At 37.5% G+C, this 23,438-nt stretch overlaps 3 protein-coding genes across 3 annotated transcripts in view; 1 reads left to right on the forward strand and 2 right to left on the reverse strand.

Moving 5' to 3' along the window:
• The window catches only part of camkmt (calmodulin-lysine N-methyltransferase), a 134,444-nt gene extending 131,706 nt beyond the window's left edge, over positions 1-2,738 (reverse strand). The window contains exons 1-2 of the mRNA XM_079842619.1: positions 1,922-2,738; positions 1,593-1,771 (exon numbers count right to left, since the gene is read on the reverse strand). Of these exons, the coding sequence (XP_079698745.1) occupies positions 1,593-1,771; positions 1,922-2,041 (299 nt within the window). The 5' untranslated portion in view covers positions 2,042-2,738. The remainder of the gene's footprint in view (positions 1-1,592; positions 1,772-1,921) is intronic.
• Positions 2,739-2,815: 77 nt separating this feature from the next.
• On the forward strand, positions 2,816-12,815 carry prepl (prolyl endopeptidase like). Its single transcript, XM_079842117.1, has 14 exons — positions 2,816-3,122; positions 3,491-3,610; positions 3,707-3,773; positions 3,856-4,068; positions 4,139-4,265; positions 4,703-4,919; positions 4,996-5,187; positions 6,246-6,452; positions 6,549-6,724; positions 6,813-7,029; positions 7,110-7,256; positions 7,806-7,932; positions 12,132-12,214; positions 12,576-12,815. Exons 1-14 carry the CDS (start codon positions 3,021-3,023, stop codon positions 12,687-12,689), a joined length of 2,109 nt encoding a protein of 702 aa, XP_079698243.1. The 5' UTR covers positions 2,816-3,020; the 3' UTR covers positions 12,690-12,815.
• On the reverse strand, positions 12,748-23,319 carry slc3a1 (solute carrier family 3 member 1). Its single transcript, XM_079842118.1, has 10 exons — positions 21,022-23,319; positions 19,495-19,674; positions 19,122-19,264; positions 18,830-18,955; positions 16,474-16,593; positions 15,660-15,784; positions 15,378-15,579; positions 15,016-15,192; positions 13,488-13,613; positions 12,748-13,403 (listed from the first exon to the last, which is right to left on the reverse strand). The coding sequence occupies exons 1-10, from the start codon at positions 21,434-21,436 to the stop codon at positions 12,978-12,980; spliced, it is 2,040 nt and encodes a 679-aa protein (XP_079698244.1). The 5' UTR covers positions 21,437-23,319; the 3' UTR covers positions 12,748-12,977.
• Between the last annotated feature and the right edge of the window lie 119 nt (positions 23,320-23,438).

The following is a 23,438-nucleotide window of genomic DNA, read 5'->3' on the forward strand; positions in this document are numbered from 1 at the left end:
GGAACAATTCCTACAAAAGAAAGATGTGTTTACTTTACTACCGACCACTCTGCAAATTATGTCACCCGGATCGTTGGTCTGATTGGTTGAAGGACTATCCAATTGCGTACAGCAGGGGTCTCCAAACTCGGTCCTGGAGGGCCGCTGTCCTGCAGAGTTTAGCTCCAACCCCAATTAAACACACCTGAACCAGCTAATCAGTGTCTAACTAGGGCCTAGTTAGACACTGATTAGCTGGTTCAGGTGTGTTTATTTGGGGTTGGAGCTAAACTCTGCAGGACAGTGGCCCTCCAGGGCCGAGTGTGGAGACCCCTGGTGTACAGAGTCATTTGAACTATGCCTGTTTATCACGCCTCTTGTGCAGTAGAAAATACAGAGCAGACTCCCCAGACTAATGATCAATCTTAAAAGATTGAGCTTTGTCTGGTGATAGCCAAACAATGTTAGCCTGGCTCCGCCCTCCTACGTACTTCCGCTCAATTTTCATTTTCCTTCAGTACTCCGTCTGGGATTGCGGTATATTCTCTGGCTTTCTCCAGTCAAATTTTAACCGGTCCAATCAATGAACAGAGGGAGTGACTGAGAACGATGACGTTGATGTCGTGTGCTAGTTTTAGATGACATACGTCATGACCAAACTTTAGCGATTGGTTATGGTTGATCCAGAGTGGCTCTGGGCAGATCCAATAGTTTTAAACTTCAACAGAGTACCCGCCTTCAAGGAAGTTAATGCTTGTCAGTGGAGAGTGGCCAGACTCTCTGTACAAATTAAATGTACGAGAGTCTGGTAAGACCAGGCTAAGACAATGTATCATCATACTCAAAAAGACTTGAGGCTGTAAATGGTGCCAAAGGTGCTTCAACAAAACATCAAGCAAAGGCTGTGAATACTGAGTTTTTTATTTTTTAATACATTTGCAAATATTTCAAACAAACTTCTTTCACATTGTCATTATGGGGTATTGTTTTTAGAATTGAGGGGGAAAAACTATGATTTTAATCCATTTTGGAGGAAGGTTTATTTTCTTGTACAGATCTTGGGAAAAGTGCTTTATAAATAAAACCTATTATTACTATACTGACATGACCAAAAGGAGCAGTTAAAATAAAAAATACTGTCATCGTTTATTCACCCACTCTGCTATAAATAAAGCAGTTAACATTAGCAGAATGGCCAAACTGCTCTTTTTTCATTCAATGAAAATGAATGATGGCAATGGCTGAGAAGACATGTTTTCACAGGAGGATTTTTTACTTAAATTTCTTCTAGACTTATAATTTAAGTCATACTGGCAACTTTTATTTTGCTTCTATGTTGTTGTTGTTGATGTTGTTGTTTGGAGTTTGACGCCTTTAGTCTCCATTCATTATATGGAATAAAATCAGCATAACCATACTTCAGAACTTTTCCTTTTGTGTTTTGTGAAGAAAGAATGTCATACGAGTTTGAATGACATGAAGTAAAAGAGTAAAAGATGACAGAATTTTAATTTTTTTGTGAACTATCCCTTAAGCAGTCCTTGAGAGACCATGGGTGTGTGGAAATGAAAAACACCCAACAAATAGTGTACTCAACACTTTCTCCAGCATACCTGAGTAAGGCACTGTACTGGGGAAAGATTGCACTTCTGTACTCCACCCACTGCCCGTCTGATGGGTCATCGGTCTCTGTGGGAGTGACCCTGCTCCTGGAGAACAGGTTAAAGGAGGAGAATCTTCGAACTGACACCTGCTGAACAGCTGAACTGTCGAGCTGCTTCCGTTTCAGAACCTGCATTGCGAAGAGATACATCAGATGCTACTACATAGACGCATCCATATGTCTAACGTGATAACCGCATAACATGATATAAATGTAATATTTACGCTTAACAAACGCATTCAGCTGTAAACTAAAGGAGATTCGCTGAAACCCCCTCACCTGTCGCAGAAGTCCCCATCGTGCACGGGCCACATCGGTTCCACAGTGAGAGTCGTGATTTTGGTGATGATTCGCATGCATTTCTGTCGCAGTTAACGGGGGATCTTTACACTTATTCATGGCAGAGCAACCTGAGCGATTTGTCTCGGCTTCATGCAGAAGATAACGTAGTAATTACTACAACGACAACAGATTGCAGAGTCTAGGCGAAGGCTTATTTGGCATTTGTTCTCTGGATGTGGTTTAAGTCGATGGTGCAATTTAATACCGTTTTTACCTATACGCCGGTATGTACTGGTCTCTGTTGCTTAGTAATAAAATCCCACGCTACTTCCGTACACCACCTCCTCTTGTTGCCGTGGGAAAGACAATCCAATTAATCACCAGAGTCATCGAACACTCTGCTCTATCGGCTATCATCTATGATTTTTGACTCGATTACTCTTAACTGAACTGGATGTCATATTTTTGCGCCGTTGGTGATCGGGGGACCGACACATTTCCGCGAATCGGTTCTTTTGAACAGTTCGTTTCAAAGAGCCGATAAAAATAGCCCTGACATAACAACACGTCGACGTGAAGTTACATAATCTGTAATAGCGTTGTTTATTTTAACTTAATGTGTTACAGCTCAGTTTGTTGTAGCCATTCAGCTCAATAAAAAGGTAATTAAGAACATAAACACAGTTTGCATTCACATTAAACATTCCAACAGTCACCTTTATCAGCGAATTCAGTTCACTATTCGGCTCTCGGTTTATTTTCAGTTGCACGTGTCCGACAGAGTCCGTTTTGAAAGTTTAAATGTTCAAGTGCTGATCAACAACAGCTCGGACCGATTGATTCCTGATGGTAAATGAATCGTTCAGACAGGTTATGTGAACCAATTCAATCAGTTCATTAAAAAGATCCGACTCAAATGAACGGACATCGATGGTGTAAATGTCAAAAGTACCACAGTTCTACAGAATAAGCATATGGGCTGCAGGGAAGTTTAAGTATTTTGAATGTGACACTTACCCAGAATGATTAATGCACTGTATTTCTGACATTTAATGTAACAGAAACTAATTAGACAGTGATATCCTTGCTGCATTAAATGAATCTGATCACCTCCTCATGTCTGCTGCTTTTGCGACCAGTTTCACGCAATATATATCGGGCGAATATACACCCATTAATCTCACGTCTTTACACTGAGGTAAGATCAAGTTCCTACATGTTTTGGTTTTACTTTTGCTCATGTACTTTTTGCATAACTGCTAACTGCTTTAAAGATATTGATTCGTTTGACATTCGCCGACACTGTCATTAAAGTACATGGCAATAATAAGCAAAAATCATTCATAGATTCTAAAATATATGTAGCATTGAAAAATAGAATGTAAAAGTGAATTTAGTACAGTAGCAAGTGTTATTCGTTAGAAACAGTAACAGAATGCATATATCGACATGCAAAAGTAATAATTAGCAAAATACTGTTGAAATTGCATGTAGATGGAGTATAGCATAATCACACTGCAAGTCAACTTCTCAAAAGTATTTTGTATCAACATGACCTTCATTTAGGGATTCTCACAGACTACAGCTGAGCTGTCTAAAGCCCAACACAGAGGTCAGGAGCAGCGTTTTAAAAGAAGATTGCATTCGATTCATAGGAAGTTTGCCAATGTGCCAGAAAATTTAGAGGTAATTAAGCAACTGTAATGGTGCAAAGTGTATAATACACGATTGATATACGTTTTAAATCAGTCCGAGTCATCATTTCCTCAACATTATGTCAAGTTTCAAGGACACCATCATGTATACTTTGAAGATGGCAAAGGAATCTACAGATCGACCCTGGAACACGGTAAAATATATTAAAGAGGACCCATTTTAGAAAATACGTTTTATTTAGTTCCAAGTAGAAACCAGTAAATCTCTGCATACAGGTGAGCAGGAGATGGTGGAGGTATTCAGAGCAGACTGGGCAGGAGATGGATATGGAAGCATCCAGAGGGTCAGACTCTCTCCCACAGAGACCATGCTGGCCGCCACTGTAAAGAAAGACCACCATGAAGAGACCAGATGCGTGTTGGCCCATCTAGGTGGTGTCAACCTTCATCAAAATGCCATGTTGGTTTTAGACAACGTGCACAGCTTTGGTAAGATTTACTATACTTTGATAGTAATTGAAACAGGGTTTGTTCTTCACAAATCTCTTCTCTTTTGCAGAATGGGCAGCAGACAACGTCCTTTTCTACAGCACCCAGGAGGCTCTTCGGTGCTTGCGTGTTTTCCGTGTTCACCTCAGTGATTCTGGTGTCCAAACCACCCTTGTTTATGAAGAAAAGGATCCAGAGTAAGACCAGAGTGTGCTTAAAGTCAGCATGAAATGGAAGTTGCGATAGTCTTTTCCTCCCTATTGTGATGTATATCCGAGTGAAACGGCTTCTCGAACAAGAAAAAATGTTGGACGGGACTTGATTTTGTCTATCGGGAAAAGACTGGATAGTAGTAGTTTACTATTGCTGTGATCTCATGTGAGTGACAGGATGTCCTTCACCTTCTATTAAAAAAAAAACATTATCAGAGAAGAGAAGAGGTGTTGTTCCGAGAGGGAGGGGAAGTTATTTTTATTAAATATTACAAGGCCACATGAATTAAAAAAATATATGCACTGATAACTCATTTACAAATACTGCAATATTCCATAAGAATTGTCAAATTTGAAAGTCCTAGTTGTTGGTGAAGAGTTATTTTGGCCAGCATTGATGTGGTCTTCTGCCCCCTCCTCAGGTTCTTTGTGGAGGTCAGTCGTTCCAGTGACCAGAGGCTGGTGACCATTAACTGCAGTAGTAAGATCAGTTCTGAGGTGTGGTTCATTGACAGCAAGACTCCACTTTCATTCCCCACCCTCATCCAGTCCCGTCAGCCTGGTCTACTGTACCATGTGGAGCACTCGGACAACCACCTGTTCATCCTTGCTAACACTGGAGCACATCAGGAATATCAGGTATTTTCAGCCCCAATTGAGCAGTATTGTTCAGAACTAAATTATAACTCTAATTTTTTTCTTCTCAAATCTCAAGCTGCTCAGGGCACCATTAGCCTCTCCCTCCCTGACACACTGGGTGTCTGTGTTCAGTGCTGTACCGGGAACTGTCATTAAAGATATGGAGCTGCTTCAGGATCGCTGTGTGTTCACAGTAAAGGATTCGCAGTGTCGACTTCAGATCCAGACTCTTACCACACAAGAGCCCTATCAGTTAAACACTCTCCAGGTGTGAAGAATCCAACACATACACAAGTGTTTATTTATAATGATGCTAATTTATATTTTAATTTTATTTCGATTTTAGATTGTTTTACTGGACAGATGACACTTATTTGATTATTTCTTCACATTAATGTATTAGAAAGTCTAAAGTTTTTACTCTCATGTTCTGTTAAGACTGACTTCTCTGTCTGTATGCTTTTGAACCTAATGACGTATATGTTCTCTACAGTTCAAAACTTTGGCGCCAATTTGGATTGAAATTAGTACTTTTATTCAGCAAGGATGCATTAAATTGATCAAAAGTGACAATAAATACATTTATTATGTTACAAAAGATTTCTATTTCAAATAAAGGTTGTTCTTTTAAACGTTCTGTTAATCAAAGAATCCTGAAGAAAAAAAAAAGTATAATAGTTTCCATAAAATTATTAAGCAGCACAACTGTTTTTAACATTGATAATAATAATAAATGTTCCTAGAGCACAGTATATTAGAATGATTTCTGAAGGATCATGTGACAAAATATTTAAAATATATTCAAATAGAAAACAGTTATTTTAAATTATCATAATATTTCATTGTATTACTGTTTTTGCATAAGAGACTTCTTTCAAAAACATTAAAAAACTTTAAAAAGGATAGTGTATAATAATATTTTTTATTATAGGATATAATTAAACATTTTAATACTTCACTATAAAATAAGCATAAATGTTTGTGACGCTGTAGAATGATAAAATAAAACAAATGTAAATAGAAAATTGTCAAGAGTTAAATGCTACAATTACATTCTTATCATCTGGGGTCTCTAAAGACCCCTATCATAAGTAATGTAACCTTTTTTCATAGAGTGCATTTTATACATGTTATCAAATTTAAATTTAGCTTATAATCATTGCCAAAAAATGCCACAAAGAACTTGAATATTCAATATGTTTTTGATATATTAAAAGGCTCTCTCAGACCACATGAGGGTTAACCTGATACATTACTACGGTCCAAAGATGGGATTCAAAATGCTTTTTCTACTTTCTTACAGCAATGTTTCTATTTTGCCCTTAGCTTCCCCACTGGGCCTGTGATTTATCACCACAGCGTGTTGGGACTGTGGACAGAGGGTCATTTGGTTTTCTCCTGTCCTCTCCAGTGCACCCACCTGTACGCTACCTCTATTCCTCCAGAAAACAAAAGCTCTCCATAACAGGGGAGGACATCCGGTATATCTCCCTCCCTGAGTTTAACACTACACGCCTGCAGGCAGCCAGTCCGGTACGAGTTATTTACATTTGAGAAGTCGTACGGTGGTACAAAAAGCTGCCCATGTGATTCCAAAAAGCCGTAATATCCCAATGTCTGACTTTTTAGGATGGTACAATGGTGCCTTTGACTCTCCTCCATATGCCTGCATTATCTGAGCTGCATAACGCTCCGCTGCTTCTGCATGTATATGGAGCATATGGTGTTGACCTCAATATGGCCTTCAGTCCTGAGAAGAGACTGTTACTGGAGGACGGCTGGGCTCTGGCCTACTGCCACGTCAGGTACTGAACTACCACTCTAATAATCTTTTTTCATAGTTATGCGGAAAAATACTACATCTGCATGCTTGTGTTGTTTGTGACTGGGCAGGGGTGGTGGTGAGCGTGGTCTGGCATGGCATCAAGCGGGCTCTGTGCTGCAGAAGCGGAGGGGAGTGGAAGATCTTGCTGCTTGCATTCAGACACTTCATCACTTGGGAGTGTCTCATCCTCCTCTAACCGCCCTCACCGCTTGCAGTGCTGGAGCTGTCCTAGCGGGGGCGCTGTGCAACCATAACCCACTGCTTCTTAGAGCTGTAATTCTACAGGTGGATCTTCAATACTTCGTTTGGCAAACATTCCCTGAGCCGTATTTCCATAAGATATATGACATTGCGATTCTCTGCAGGCGCCTTTTCTGGATGTTCTTGGCACAATGCAAGACCCTTCGCTGCCGCTTACTGTTGAGGAGAGGGGGGAGTGGGGAGACCCCCTTATAAGGGAACACAGGGACAACATTGCCTCTTACTGTCCCTGCCACAACATTATACCTCAGGTAAATCACTCAGATATCACATACACTACCGTTCAAGATTGTAGGGGTACTTTTTGTTTTTCTTATTCAGCAAGAATGCATTAAATTGATCAAAAATGATTTTATTATTCTGCAAAAAGATTTAAATAAATGCTGTTCTTTTTAACTTTCAATTCAGAAAGAAATCCTGAAAACAAAAATGTGTCATGGTTTACACAAAAATAAGAGGCAGCACAACTGTTTTAACATTGATAACAATTTGTTATTTGAGCACCAAATCAGCATATTAGAATGATTTCAGAAGGATCATGTGACACTGAAGACTGGAGTAATGCTGCTGCAAATTCAGCTTTAACATCACAGGAATAAATTTCACTTTAAAATATATTCAAATAGAAAAGTTATTCTATATTGTAAAAGATATTTTATAGTTTTACTGTATTTTTTATCAAATTAATGCAGCCTTAGTGAGCATAAGAAAATTATTTTAAAAAAAAATCTTACAGACCCCAAACTTTTGATTAGTTGTTTGTGTCTTATGATTCAAATTTCTTTTCTTTTTTTCCACAGCTTTACCCATCCATTCTGATCACTGCATATTCAGAAGACCGCAGAGTTCCTTTATCTGGGGTCATGAAGTATGTGGAAAGACTAAAGAACGCCATACAAACATGTTCCACTCGGGTTGATGTTAACGGTGAGTGTATAAATGCTCTCTTGAGCCTTTTTAATCAGCTTTACAATTCTCAGATCCTCCTAGCACATAAAATCAAGCAATTATAGTCCATGGATAAGGGGTGTTCTTGGGCATAAAGTGGACCATTACAAATCAGTTTATTACACAAACTTGAGTGGTATATTTCTTTTAATAGTGGAAACACCAACATAAATAAAGCCAGTAAATGTATTAATCAGAGTAAATTTCCCATAAACAATTCTACCATCAATTTGGCAGAAAAAAGATTTACTTTCTACTAAATATTCCATTCCTGGGTTTGGCGGTTGCCAGGAGAACGGTACTTACCTGACTGCATTGTGCCAAGAGTAAAGTTTGGTGGAGGGGGGATTATGGTGTGGGGTTGTTTTCCAGGGTTTGGGATTGGCCCCTTAGTTCCAGTGAAAGGAACTCTTAAAGGGTTAGTTCGCCCAAAAATGAAAATTCTGTCATTAATTACTTACCCTCATGTCGTTTGACACCCGTAAGACCTCCGTTCATCTTCGGAACACAAATGAAGATATTTTAGTTGAAATCTGATGGCTCTGAAAGGCCTCCATTGGCACAATGCACGGTACACTCTCAAGACCCTTAAAAGGTACTAAAGACGTCGTTACAAAGTCCATCTCACTACAGTGGTTCTACAATAACTTTATGGAGTGACGAGAATAGTTTTTGTGCGCAAAAAAACCCTAAATAACAACTTATATAGTGATGACGATTTCAAAACACGGCATCATGAAGCTTTGAATCGTTATGAATCAATTGCTGTGGAGGAACTTGACTGGCCTGCACAGAGTCCTGACCTCAATACGATAGAAAACTTTTGGGATGAATTAGAGCGGAGACTGCGAGCCAGACTTCACAAATGCGCTTCTAGAAGAATGGTCAAAAATTCCAATGAACACACTCCTTAACCTTGTGGAAAGCCTTCCCAGAAGAGTTGAAGCTGTTATAGCTGCAAACTCCATGTTAAACCCTACCGATTAAGAATGGGATGTCATTAAAGTTCATGTACTTGTAAAGGCAGACGTCCCAAAACTTTTGGCAATATAGTGTATAGATAGATAGATAGATAGATAGATAGATAGATAGATAGATAGATAGATAGATAGATAGATAGATAGATAGATAGATAGATAGATAGATAGATAGATAGATAGATAGATAGATAGATAGATAGATAGATAGATAGATAGATAGATAGATAGATAGATAGATAGATATTATGTCTTATATAAAACATTATAGATAGACAGATTTTTTTTATTTTTTATTCTATGAAGTAATTTTTAGTATTTATTTATTGAACATCAGTGTATTTGATCTGGAACATCTAGACATCTATTTCCAAGAAGTGAAAAATGTTATCAAAACTAAGCTGAAGTATTCAAACTCTAATAAACCAAGTGATGTATAATGGAAATGAACTTAGAGGTCACTGGCTGTAATCCCAGCTCTCAAATAAACCCCTGGGTTTAAGAGAAGCACTTACACTCTCTCCTCAGGACAGAAAAGCACTGATCTGGAAACAGGTGATGTGGAGTGATTCCTCTCCATATCAACCTGAGGTCACCTTGTGTGCGAGCTGTTGCATGAGACACGCTGTCAGCACATCTTAGTCCGTTAGACTCCCTCTCCATCTGTGTGCCATTAATTATTTTTATTATAGACACACACACGCATAAAAACACCTTCGCTAACACCCCACACACATACAGAAAAAACGAAAGTTCCTCTAATCTCTCCCATTCCTCTCCGGGAGATAAAACGCTGATCACACACGCTGCCAGCTGAGACGATTAACATGTTTATGAGATAGTGTATCAGGCGAGGAGATAAGAAACAATACACTGGGCTGTGCCAAGGTCAGGAGAAGGCTTGTGAAACACGCGGCCCAGAGAAGGAGTGGGATGGAGAGAGACACCGGCGGCCGTACTGCAGATAAGAGGCAGATGACAGAGTTTTAAGGATTAGGCATATGATTTTTACACTCAGCTTCACTTCAGAGAGATCTCATCACCGTGGGGAAATAAGGCAGCCAGGCAAAGGAGTGGGCCAAGTCCACCTACATGGCAGCCTCTCATCATCCACTCCGTTTCAAGAGCGTTGACTTTAAAGTGCTGCATGTGATGCCCAGGTGTTGTGATGGAGAGCCAGAGAACCGGATTATGCTTGGATATTGTCAGTCTAGTCTTACACATTCAATGCATTTGGCCTTGTGACAAACATGAACTAATGTAAATTAATTTCTTTTCATTTATATACTCTGTTCATGTCCCCCAAGATCAAATTTAGACTTATTGATGTTTATTTAAAGGCGCTTCAGTAACTTTTTCCTTATTAAATAGTTTTACAAGTGTTGACATTAACTAAAACTATTAAGAATTGTTAATAGACATAAAGCTGCATTAATAAAATAAAATTTAATATTATATGAAAAAACTTAAAAACTATTTAATCTATTTCAATTAGTTGCCAAGGCAGCATTACTAAATTTTAGCTTTTATTTTTATATTTTCAGTTTTCAGTTTGCTCTATATATATATATATATATATAATATATAATATATAATTTTTTTTTTAAGTTAGTGAAAACTGAAAATATAAAAATAAAAGCTAATTCAATATATTAATAAATATGAATAAATACTAATATATACTAAAACAACACTGTTTTGCACACTAGGAAATATGAGTGTACATGATTTTAAAAAAAATTCAATAGTATACATAAACTTCAATACATAAAGACTCCATTTCAAATTATTCAATCCTGTCATAGTAAATAATAATAATTACATAGAAAACTGTGTTGGTTTAACTGAAAAATATTTGATGGCCTTTTACCAGGGGTCTCCAAACTCAGTCCTGGAGGGCCGCTGTCCTGCAGAGTTTAGCTCCGACTCCAATTAAAACAGCTAATCAGTGTCTAGGGCCTTGTAAGGCCATGTCCACACTAATACGTTTTCGTTTGAAAACAAATCTTTTTCTCTCCGTTTTGTCCTTTCGTCCACACTGACGGAAAAGTAGCTTTTTGAAAACGCTCTCCTAAGCGGATACATTTGAAAACGCCGTCTTCGCGTCGTAGTGTGGACTGGACTGTGAAGAAGACGGAGGTATTTGAAAACGATGACGCATGTTTAGTCATGTGACGCATATTGTACAAATAGATATGCATGTTTATACCCATTGTGCCAGTTATGTGCTATTCACTTTCACACAGTTGCTAAAATATGTTACTTTGCAAACTTCATGTCGCAGTCCTGCAAGGATGACAGAAAATGTACTCGCATTTGCTGTCCTGTGGCAAAACCATGGACTGTAAAAAAAATACACAAAACATGAGTGGAGTTGCATTTTAGACCAAACATAATAATGGTTGACCGAGTGCGACCTGGACGCATCAGTGAATGGTATTTTGCTAAATAAAATGATCCTGCCTGAAGAATTGTGTGATAACTTTATGATGTCTGTATCATCTCAGTGAGCTTTTCCGCATTCGCAGTAAGTTGAATTTGGCGTTTACTGACGTTTCAGTGTGGATGAGAAACTGTTGGAAAACGTTAGTGTGGACGGAGAGCGTTTTAAAATGAAAACTGTTTTCAAATCTATCCGGTTTAATGTAAACGTAGCCTAAGACACTGATTAGCTAGTTCAGGTGTGTTTATTTGGGGTTGCAGCTAAACTCTGCAAGATAGTGGCCCTCCAGGACCGAGATTGGAGACCCCTGCCTTATACCATTGTTTTAATTTCATTTCTTAATATTTATATTAATATTCTAATTTAAATAAAAGAGTTTGGTAACTGACGACTAACATCGCTTTCCGCTTAAAGTCCGCTTGAAACGAATGTAGCGATTAGTCGTTTCCTCCCTATTGTGCCATATATGTCCAAGTGAAAGTGCTTCTCAAACAAGAAAAAAAAGTAGGGCGGGACTCTCTGTGATCTCATGTGAGTGACAGGTTGTCCCACCCTTGACCAGTAAACACGTCATCAAAGAAAAGATGTCACTGCAAGAGGGAGTGGAATTTATTTTGATTCAGGATTACGACTTGCGAGAGCACATTATTTTTAAAAATGATGTGCACAGACTGCAATATTCCATAAAAAAACAAGAATTGTCATGGTGACTTTGCCTGTTTAACTGACACGTACTTCCTGCACTGTTCAACAACCAGAACGTGTCCCAGCTGTCATTCTGGACCTGCAGCCAGGAGGGGATCACTTTGGCCCTGAGGATTTTCATCTGTCCTTGAATGAGGTACATAAACACTCAATTATATACATCCCACACCTCGTCAGAACGAATTGCTAAATGACCTGCTGTTTAACACACTCAAGCATAATACTTGAGCATAATAAAGCTTTGGATTAATCGTTTAAGGTTGTTATTATATAAACTTTATGATGAAGTAAAAGTGCATTTTTTTCAATAGATATACTTTCTTCTGAGAACAGTTGAGAGATCCTATCATGGTTTGATGTCACACATTAACTTATACTGTACTGTTGAATGCTGTTGTTGAAACTAATAGCTTATGTTTACAGTTTTGTCATGTGTATTTTTGCTGGTTATATAGTAATCTTATATATGAAGTGAGCCTGCTCTTCTCCCCTCACAGAGTGCCCGACACTTAGCCTTCCTGTACACAGAACTTGGACTAGACCACCAAAAAACTCGACGGAGACGAAAAGAAAACTCAAATAACCTAACTCGCAAGTCCCATAAACCCTAAATACAAATTTGTTTGTGTATGTGTGAATGAAAAACAACAAGACAGAGTTTTTTTTTTTAATAAACCAAACTATTTTGTTTCATAAATGCTGTTCATTTCTTTTTCAATAAATGTTTGTCTTTATTCTGACAAAAATCATATCTAGCATAGTGTCCACGTTGCACACACTGAACACAAAAGATATCACAGCCAATCAGGAAAATCTACAGTTCTGTGGAGTGGGATTTTGAACCAATGAGATTTCAGAGTGGGCAGGCCTAGATAGGCTTTATCGCTTATCGATCGCCCTCAACACTGGTACAGAATATCTAGCGTGGACAAATAGCAGGCTTTCTCAGAAACAAAACACTCAGATGCATGGTTAGGGTTAAATCGCTGATTGGTGGAATATTCCAGGAGCAATCCTTGCCCTCGAGATGTTGGAATTCTGGATTTAGAGAAAGTCTTCTGGCTTATTGGCACTGTACTTAAATGCACAGTTAGGGAATCTGGCAGCTCACTAACCGAAGACAAGTCTGTTGTAGTATCCATGCCGAAGTTTAGAAGCACCAGGAAGCCTTTTCTAAGCCCATCCAGCTCACGCAAGTAAGCAAATACGTTGACATCACTCCAGACGTAGCAGAACCAGCCTCGGGACAGGGTAATCTCTGACACTCTGAGCAAACTCAGAGCACGATACTGTGAAATGATAGAGTCTGGATCGGCCTGCTGAAGCTGGAGAGAAAGATATAAGCTGGGATTAGAGGTTTCCCTAAATTAACACACAGATTCGTGGCTTAGCAGTCGGAATCAGCGTACCTCCACATTGACAGTGCTGTAGTCTGGAGCGATGTCTAGCCATGTGCCGGTTTCATTGTCACTAAAGCCAGCGTTGAGCTGATCATTCCACTGCATTGGTGTTCGCTCCGGGTCTCGACTGTTGCTCTTAATGGTAAAATAAGTGTGTATTAAATTGATCAAAAGTGACAGTAAAGGTTGCACAAACATATTTTGAAGCACAACTGTTTTAACATTGATAATAATAAGAAATGTTTCTCAAGCATATTAGAATGATTTCTAAAAAGATTATGTGACACTGAAGACTAAAGTAACGGACGCTGAAAATTCAACTTTGCTATCAGAGGAATATATTACATCTTAAAATATAATATAATACGTTTTTATTGTAATAATATTTGACAATATTAATGTATTTTTGATCAAATAAATGTGGCTTTGGATAATGAGAGACTTTTTTCAAAAAAAAATTATTATTTTTTTTTATTTTTTTAAATATAAAAAGAAACGATTAACTTAAACTCCATGGACCCTGATTAGGGTCCGGAATGACATCAAGTATACTTAAAATTTTAAATGTGTGTGGAGGTGGAAAGCTTAGAATGTCTATTTTCTGGAGATATGCATCACTTTGGCATTTGTTTTACACAAAGTAACTTATTTATACTAAATTACTCTGGGACCATTTCCGTCTGGATTTGGCCTACCCAAATTGAAAAGCTTCCCATACCCACATACAGTGGTCTAAATACAAAATGTTGGTGTAATTTTACAGGAAACCCTTTGAAGTGACATAAAACACTGCTAAAAGTGATAAACATTTAAGTATATGTTGTCTGAGCTTTTAGATTTTTTGGTTATAAATGTATTTTTGAAAGTGTATAACTCGGGGCCCTGTGCTCTAGCACCCTGCAGACAGTTTGGGCTGTTTCCACTAGATTCCAGAAAATACTGGAAAAAATTATTTTGTCTGTATCATGTATGCAAGATGTATTCAAATGGATCTGAATGGAGGAATATTACCTTTTTTTATGTAATTTCCACCTTCAGTGCTAGACCATACAGAGCTTTCAGTTATACACTTTCAAAAATGAATTTATAACCCAAAAAATCAAAGCGCCCTTTTTTGGGGAGCTTACAGCTCAGACAACATATAGTCACATGTTTATCACTTTTAGCAGTGGTTTATGTAACTTCAAAGGGTTTCCTGTAAAATGACACCAAAACTGTGTATTTAGACCACTGTATGTGGGTATGGGAAGCTTTTCAATTTGGGTAGGCCAAATCCAGGCGGAAATCCCCAAAAATGATCCCAGAGCATTAGAGGTTAAAGGGGCCACTACAGAGACTTCTCATAACTGTAACTTATTACAAAAATATTGAAAAAATGTTACCGACCCCAAACTTTTGACGGTAAAATTATAAAATTAATATCTTTGAATACATTTATTTTGTATATAAAAAATAGTATAACTGTACAAAAGTGCTACATTTTAATGTGCTAAATTTAAGTATTACTTTAAAAAATAATGAAATATTTTACACTTACTGGATCATGTTTTCCAAAAGGATCCTGAGTTACCGATACATTTACATTCACCATGCCAATCTCCTCTCCGTAGTATGTTGTGGGAGTTCCAGGCAGTGTTAACAACAGCATGTTTATGGCACGTACATATTCCTTCCCAGCACTCGAGGCTATACGTGGCTTGTCATGGTTTCCCACCTATATGTATGTAAACAAGCATATTTTGTGATTGTAACAAAGCGAACAAACTGTATAATATATGAAGGGGAAAAAAGCTGCAGTGTGCAATTTTTTACATTTTAAACTCCGTTTGACCATCCAATTTGACCATTCAAACTTGAGATTGTGATTCATAAAGAATGCACAGACATCTGGTCACTCACCACCCAGTTTGGCCATTTTCCCTTCGGCATATTCGACATCCATAAATCAACCAGGCGTTTGGCTTGATATCCTGACAGATCATCAGGAAGATACAGTAGATAGAAGTTAAAGGGGAAGTTGCTTTCTGTGGCATAGTTTGTGCCATAGTACCTCATGGTTTTTTCGATTTCTTCATAGTCATAACTCTCTGTAACCATGAATCTAAGTTAAAGAAAACACATGAGAGCCATTTACAAGAGAGAAGCACGTGGAGATTCGTGAAGAAGAGGAACTGAGGATACCTGTAGCGGCCTGGCTCTCTGCTGTAGGCGTCCATCTCTATCCTCCAGTCTGTCAGGATCTCATGTAGGCCCTGTTGTGTGTAGGTGTAGTCATGGTACAGCTCAAACTCTGTGTCCACAGTCGACTGAAGGACATCAGGAGAGGAAAGAATGAGGATAACCTCGTAGCTAGACACACTGCACACTTGAAAATCTACACCAAATATGGTATGCATTACGATTCCAAAGTTTGGGGTCCACTAAAGAAACAATTAAAGGGACACTAAAAGGACTTGTATAGCTCAAACAACACATATTTGTGTATGGAAGAATTAATGCTTTTACAAAAATGCAAGAAGCAAATTTCTCCTTTTAACCATTCTGGAATGTCTTTGTCCCATAGACTTCCACTGATTTTGTATAGCATGTTTTTACAAACTGAGGGATGAATAAAAAGGATTTTCTACAGTAATCCACAACATGTCACAGATGATAGAGTTTAACTTGTGTTGAACCCGGAACATTTGAAGTCCATAAGGACCGAAAGAGGGCCAAGACCACTGAGTCATTCCACGGCCTTCCCTAGATCTTCAGTGGCTTTGTAATCATCTGGAATTAGGATAATGGGCACGACTTGCCGGTAAATCCAGAGAAATATGCACTAGTAATCCTTAAAATCCTTAAATGACATTGTGAGAACAAAGAGTAGTAACATGACTCCTAAATGCGTTCAGAGAATAATTTTGGCTCTGGCAAATGAAGTGCTTCAGTAAAAAAAGTGTGTAAACTGAAATTTCATGAGGTTACATAGCTCAGGACATGATGTTTGGCTTACTGGATCTTGGTTAGGGTCAACCTGGGGTTCATTTCTCAAATGTGCGGCCTCAAGCATGTGTTTCACAGCGTCCATGCGGAACCCATCCACCCCCTTCTTCAGCCAGAAATGGATTATGTCCTATTACACAGACGTGAAACAAAGATCAAAGAGGGCCTATGTTCGTAGTGAAACATGATATGGCATGGTGGATTGCAGATCTGCATGAAGGGCCTTTTTGTTCAAGGGTTTGAAGGCTAATATTCCTCCTCCAAAAATATTTAAAATATTTTACTCTTCAACAACAATGCCATATGTAAATGATAACAAAATGGGTAGTGGCTTCATGCTTAGGTGGTCTGTCTATCTATCTATCTATCTATCTATCTATCTATCTATCTATCTATCTATCTATCTATCTATCTATGGTTAAACTTTATTTTAAGGTGTCTTTGTTATATTGTAGTTATACATGTAAGTAAAGAGTAATATTAAGTAATTGCATGTACTTACACTCTAGGGTTAGGATTTCTGGTTTTGGTTAGTTGCATGTAATTATGCATATTTTATAGTCATTATCTATTTATCTATGTATCTATCTATCTATGCATGTATATGTATGTATGTATCTATCTATCTATGTATCTATCTATCTCAGGGGTTTTCAAACTGGGGTCCGGGGACCCCCAGGTGTCCTCCAGAAGGTTCTAAGGGGTCCCAAGAGAATTTCAGAGAATAAAAAGACAAAGCAAAAATGGATAAAGTAGTCTCCTAAATATTCATTCTGTTTCATTTCTAAATGTGTCTCTCCTTTCTTGCCGTATACATTCCAGAATTGTATATTGCTTTATATCTTTAGTGAGTATTTCTGACTATAGTCCCCTTTATCTTGCTCACTGGGGTTGTAAGGCAGTTTTCTCAACGCAGTATGTGAGCTGCTTACATACATTTATTGTGAAAGTTGCTTACTATCTATATATATATATATATATATATCTATCTATATATATATATATATATATACGTATATATATATACATATATATATATATATATATATACGTATATATATATATATATATATACGTATACATATATATATATATATATATATATATATACGTATATATATATATATATATATATATATATATATATATATATATATATATATATATATATATATATATATATATATATAACCCTGTGATATGCACGTATATATATATATATATATATATATATATATATATATATATATATATATATATATATATATATATATATATATATATATATATATATAAATAAATAAATAAATAAATAAATAAATAATGAAAAGGCTGGAAATATCAGGGATTTTATTGTGATTTCCAGGCCTGGAAAAGTCATATATTAACAAATTCTTAAAAAGTCATGGGAAATTTTTTAACCTCAAAATCTTTTTTCATTTGCTACATATAGAATAAAATAAAATTGATTTATTAACTTGGTAACACTTTACAATAAGGTTGAATTAGTTAACATTAGTTAATGCATTAGTTAACATGAACAACACCTTTGTTCAGCATTTGTTAATCTTTGTTAGCATTAGTTGATAAAAATCCAGCTGTTCAGTTCATGTTAGTTCACAGTGAATTAACTAATGTTAACAAGATTTTAATAATGCATTAGTAAATGTTAAAATGAACAAAAAAAAGATAAATAAATGCTTTAAAAGTGCAGTTCATTATTAGTTCATGTTAACTAATGTAGTTAACTAATGTTAACTAATGAACCTTATTGTAAAGTGTTACCATTAACTTTAAAAAATCCTTATCTATTTATCACGCATGACTGGAAAGTCTATATTTACTCTTAAAAAATAAAGTTTTTTTACTGGCAAATAGGTTCCACGAAGAACCATTAACATGAAAAAGGTTCCTTTGGTTATTAAAATCTTCTTCACTGTATGAAAAACACTTTACACTAGGATGGTTTCTTTTCTGGAACCTTTATTTTTAAGAGTGTAATATGTATCTTGTAAGTTCATCTTGTCCTAACTCGGACCAGAACGATTGCTTGTTGCTTTAGCATTTGGCACTTTTGTTAGGACTCATAGGCCTGGTTTCACAGACAGGGCTTAGATTAAGCCAGGATTGGGCCTTAGTACAATCAGGGCATTTAAGTAGCTTTTATAAACATGCCTTCAAAATCGAGACAAAACAATGACACTGACAAAATTTAAGATATGTCCGTGCAAGTCGCTTTTGGTTATCCATTTTAGTCTGGGACTAAGCTTAAGCCTTGTTTGTGAAACCGGACAATAAAGTGTAAAAGTCTGCATAATGTTCATAGTCAAGCCATTGTCTTCATGCTTCCTTTAGCTCGGTCTTACCGTCATCTCCTCGATGACTCGGGGGTTACGGAAGTTCAGGTCTGGCTGTTCCTTGAGGAACTGATGGAAATAGCACTGTTGTCGTATTTCATCGTACTCCCAGGAGGAATTCCCAAAGACGCTTATCTATAAAAACAATGTGACATTATAGTTAACCACATCTAACTACATATTGTAAAAATTACATACAGTATCAGATGAGATATAATAGCAAAGCTTGAACAAACATTCCAAATAGCACTGATTCTTTATGTTGTCTTTCTGTTTGCATTGTGAGGATGGACATTCATACCCAGTTGTTAGGAGGTTTGTCTGCTGTGCAGTTAACCCAGATGTAGTAGTCTTTATAGGGCTCTGTGCCATTACGGCTAAGCTGGAACCAGATGTGTTTGTCGCTGGTGTGGTTCGGGATGTAGTCCATGATCAGCTTTAGACCTGGGCCACAAAAAAAAAAGCTAACATTGGAGAGCATTGTAGTGATTATTGTAATAAAGGTGTTATAACATTGTAACAAGTTTGGAACTGTTAATTATTAACCATCATGTTACTCGTGACGCTCATAATATGCTAAAATTCTAACTATGATGACTGCACAATGAGTTGTTGTTGGTCGACAGCAATGTTGATTGAAATATCATTGATTATTTATTATAATGCATGCCCACCTTTGTCATGCATGCTTGTCAGGAGGTCGTCAAAGTCTTCCATGGTTCCAAAGAGAGGGTCAACCTCCCTGAAGTCCTCTACGTCATAGCCAAAGTCCTTCATAGGAGACTTGTAGAAAGGACTGATCCAGATTGCTTTAATGTTCAGGTACTCAAAATGGCTCAGTTTCTCCTTGATTCCTGAAGTCAAACATTGAATGATTAATGTAAGATAAAAAATTAAGATGGCCCCTGCCCTTAAACATTGAATTATAAAAATTGTTATCTAGACACTTTTGCACCTTTGATCTGTACATTCGACAATCCTCGCTTTATCTTGATCAATCCAAACTTTATAATCATTTTCAATATGACCGTTTTAGAGGGTCACTAAAGTTGTGTCACACGAAGATAAGTGTTTAGTCTTTACCATAGTGTTTGCTCTGTGTGAACATTGCGTTTCAAAGTAAAATACTAATGACCCTGTAATGTACCACCGTAAAATCCGTTTTATTTACTTTATGGCATGGGTAGACGTAATTTTGCCCATTACATAAGAGCAATTAAACAACCTCCTCCTCTCACATTAAACTGAATACGCAAAACAGAACCATTATGAGGGAAAAACATGGCTTTTGTGGGTCTGTCCAAGCCATCAATACACTCACTTCTCAAATAACACTACAGAAGGGAACGCTCAGCTACTGAAAAGAGAGTTGTTTTCAAGGCTGCTTGAGAAACTGCTACTACTAACTTGTTCAGCCTTTTTGTTTTAGGCTAATTGTCTCATATAGTCTACGTGAATTATTAAAAGTAACCAAATTGTTGAAAAATGATCACATTATGCACACTAGGATGCGTGTAGGTACATTAGGTGTTCTCAGAATACAAGATCCAAACCTGGCACAAAGGGTTCTCAACAATATTTTTAGATTAAGATTTGCAGAACAATTTACTTGAATTATTAGACAATTTGTATGTAAACACGGACAAAACATTTCCATATATTTCAAAATAATGTCATTGTATGCAACAAAGAAAAGGATATTAAAATAAATTATATTAATAAATTATTTATTTTAAGTCTAATAATCATCACTAAAATAGTTTTTTTGTGCAGAATGTATAAAAAGTGGTACATAATAATTGCCCAATTTGCATATGCTTGGGGGGCCATTTCAAATACAAGATACATAACAGAAAATATTGTAATAATCAGTGTTGTTCTCGTTAACTAAAACTATTAAATATCGTTTTTGTGTATATATAAAGATAAATAAAAGAAATAAAATTAATATTAAAACATTTGAAATGTTGCATTGTCAACTAGTACTAAAATTATTGGAACTGAAATTTAAAGTTAAATAGTATTATTTAAAACAAACACTAATAATAAAAACATTGAAATTTTAAATATTTAAAAATATGAAATGCTATAACATACTACTAAAATAACAATGAGTATAAAAACTTTACATTGCATCATGGGAACATCTTAAAGTTGGGTTTTTTTACCCTATTTACCTCACCTTAAGGTTCAAAAATTACCTTTGAGGTCTCCAACACCATCAGCATTTGAATCTTTGAACGATCGTGGATAAACCTGGTAGACCGGAGTGAGCTGCCACCAGCTCATGCATCGAGGCGACAGCGCCACGATCGTAATGGTCATGGCGATCAGAGCCAGGGTGCATGCGATGATCAGCCAGAAAAGAATCTCTCGTGGTATCCGGTAGCAGGCTTTGCTCGAGTGTAACATCAGAACCTCTTTGGGCATCCCAGCATACGGTTTGATCTGAGTGTACACACTTTCCTCCGGCCTGGTGACGGAGTTTCTGGTGGCCAGGTGCTCTCGAGAGCAGGATGCATCATCATCATCATCATCATCCTCCTCTTGAAAGGCTGCATTCTGGACACCTTGCAGCTCCACTGTGTCAATGTTTGTGATTTTGATCGAGCTCATCTTTCGTGCTTCATTCAATCCCAAAGCACAGGAACAACACTTGTGAGAGCCGACACAGCCTGAGTCCTGTTAAATAAAGGCATTCACAAGTCCATAGTGCACAGCACTCATTCAGTCTCCATCCCTCTCTTTCTCACACACACACACTAAAACCCCTCCCAGAGGAATGTGGCAGAGATTAGCAAGACCAATCACACACTGCCCTGGCCACATATTATTGAAAAGTCAGGTAACTCATCACGGCATTGGCTATAATTGACAAGGTTTTAGTGTTGCGGACAACTGTCTACACTGGATTCTCACACCCCTCTGACTTTCTCACTAAGTAGAAAATTGGATGGCAAACTTTTACCTTATGAACCCTTTAGTTTCTCAGCTGAAAGATTTTCCCTGAAATCAGATCTCTACAATGAACAAAATAAGGATCTGCCCAACTTGTAACTGGTTAACTAGATTGTAAACTGCAGCTTGATCATACGATTTTATTGATGTTTATGCACAGTCAAGATCACGTCAATTATAATCATTCTAAAAAGTAATTTAAGGTCTAAAAATCATTACCAAGATTTTGGATGCAGAATGCATAAAAAGTGGTACCTTATTTATTGCCTGATTTGCTTATGTTTTGGGGCAAAATCATTTATTTAAAATAATAATGTAAGTATCATATCAGTGTTATTAACTAAAACTAAATATATTTTAAAATGTTTTCCGTAATTGAAATAAGATGAAAAAGTAGATGAGAAAACTTGGCAACTAACAGAAATAAGTTTAAGCACTAAAATGACTAAAAATGAAATAAATAAAAATAAAGGTAAATATAAAAAAAAAGAGTGAATTAACATAAAATTACTAAAACGTATTCAAATAAAAACTGAAAATATAAAAAAGCTCAAATATAATAGTACACCAATCAGGCATAACATGACAGGTGAAGTGAATAACACTGATTATCTCTTCATCACGGCACCGGATAGTGGGTGGGATATATTAGGCGGCAAGCGAACATTTTGCCCTCGAAGTTGATGTGTTAGAAGCAGGAAAAATGGGCAAGCGTGAGGATTTGAGCGAGTTTGACAAGGGCCAAATTGTGATGATGGCTAGACGACTGGGTCAGAGCATCTCCAAAACTGCAGCTCTTGTGGGGTATTCCCGGTCTGCAGTGGTCAGTATCTATCAAAAGTGGTCAAAGGAAGGAACAATGGTGAACCGGCGACAGGGTCATGGCTCATGGGCGGCCAAGGTCAATGATGCACGTGGGGAGCGAAGTCTGGCCCGTGTGGTCCGATCAAACAAACGAGCTACTGTAGCTCAAATTGCTCAAGAAGTTAATGCTGGTTCTGACAGAAAGGTGTCAGAATACACAGTGCATCGCAGTTTGTTGCATATGGGGCTGCATAGGTGCAGACCAGTCAGGTTGCCCATGCTGACCCCTGTCCACCGCCGAAAGAGCCAACAGTGGGTATGAGCATCAGAACTGGACACGGAGCAATGGAAGAAGGTGGCCTGGTCTGATGAATCATGTTTTCTTTCACATCACGTGGATGGCCGGGGGGTTGTGTGCATCGCTTACCTGGGGAACACATGGCAACAGGATGCACTATGGGAAGAAGACAAGCTGGCGGAGGCAGTGTGATGCTTTGGCCAATGTTCTGCTGGGAAATCTTGGGTCCTGCCATTCATGTGGACGTTACTTTGACATGTACCACCTACGCACCTAAGCATTGTTGCAGACCATGTACACCCTTTCATGGAAACGGTATTCCCTGGTGGCTGTGGCCTCTTTCAGCAGGATAATGCACCCTGCCACAAAGCAAAAACGGTTCAGGAATGATTTGAGGAGCACAACGAGTTTGAGATGTTGACTTGGCCTCCAAATTCCCCAGATCTCAATCCAATCGATCATCTGTGGGATGTGCTGAACAAACAATCCCGATCCATGGAGGCCCCACCTCGCAACTTACAGGACTTAAAGGATCTTCTGCTAACATCTTGGTGCCAG

Source organism: Gobio gobio, assembly GCF_949357685.1.
Source record: "Gobio gobio genome assembly, chromosome: 18".
Lineage (NCBI taxonomy): Eukaryota > Metazoa > Chordata > Actinopteri > Cypriniformes > Gobionidae > Gobio > Gobio gobio.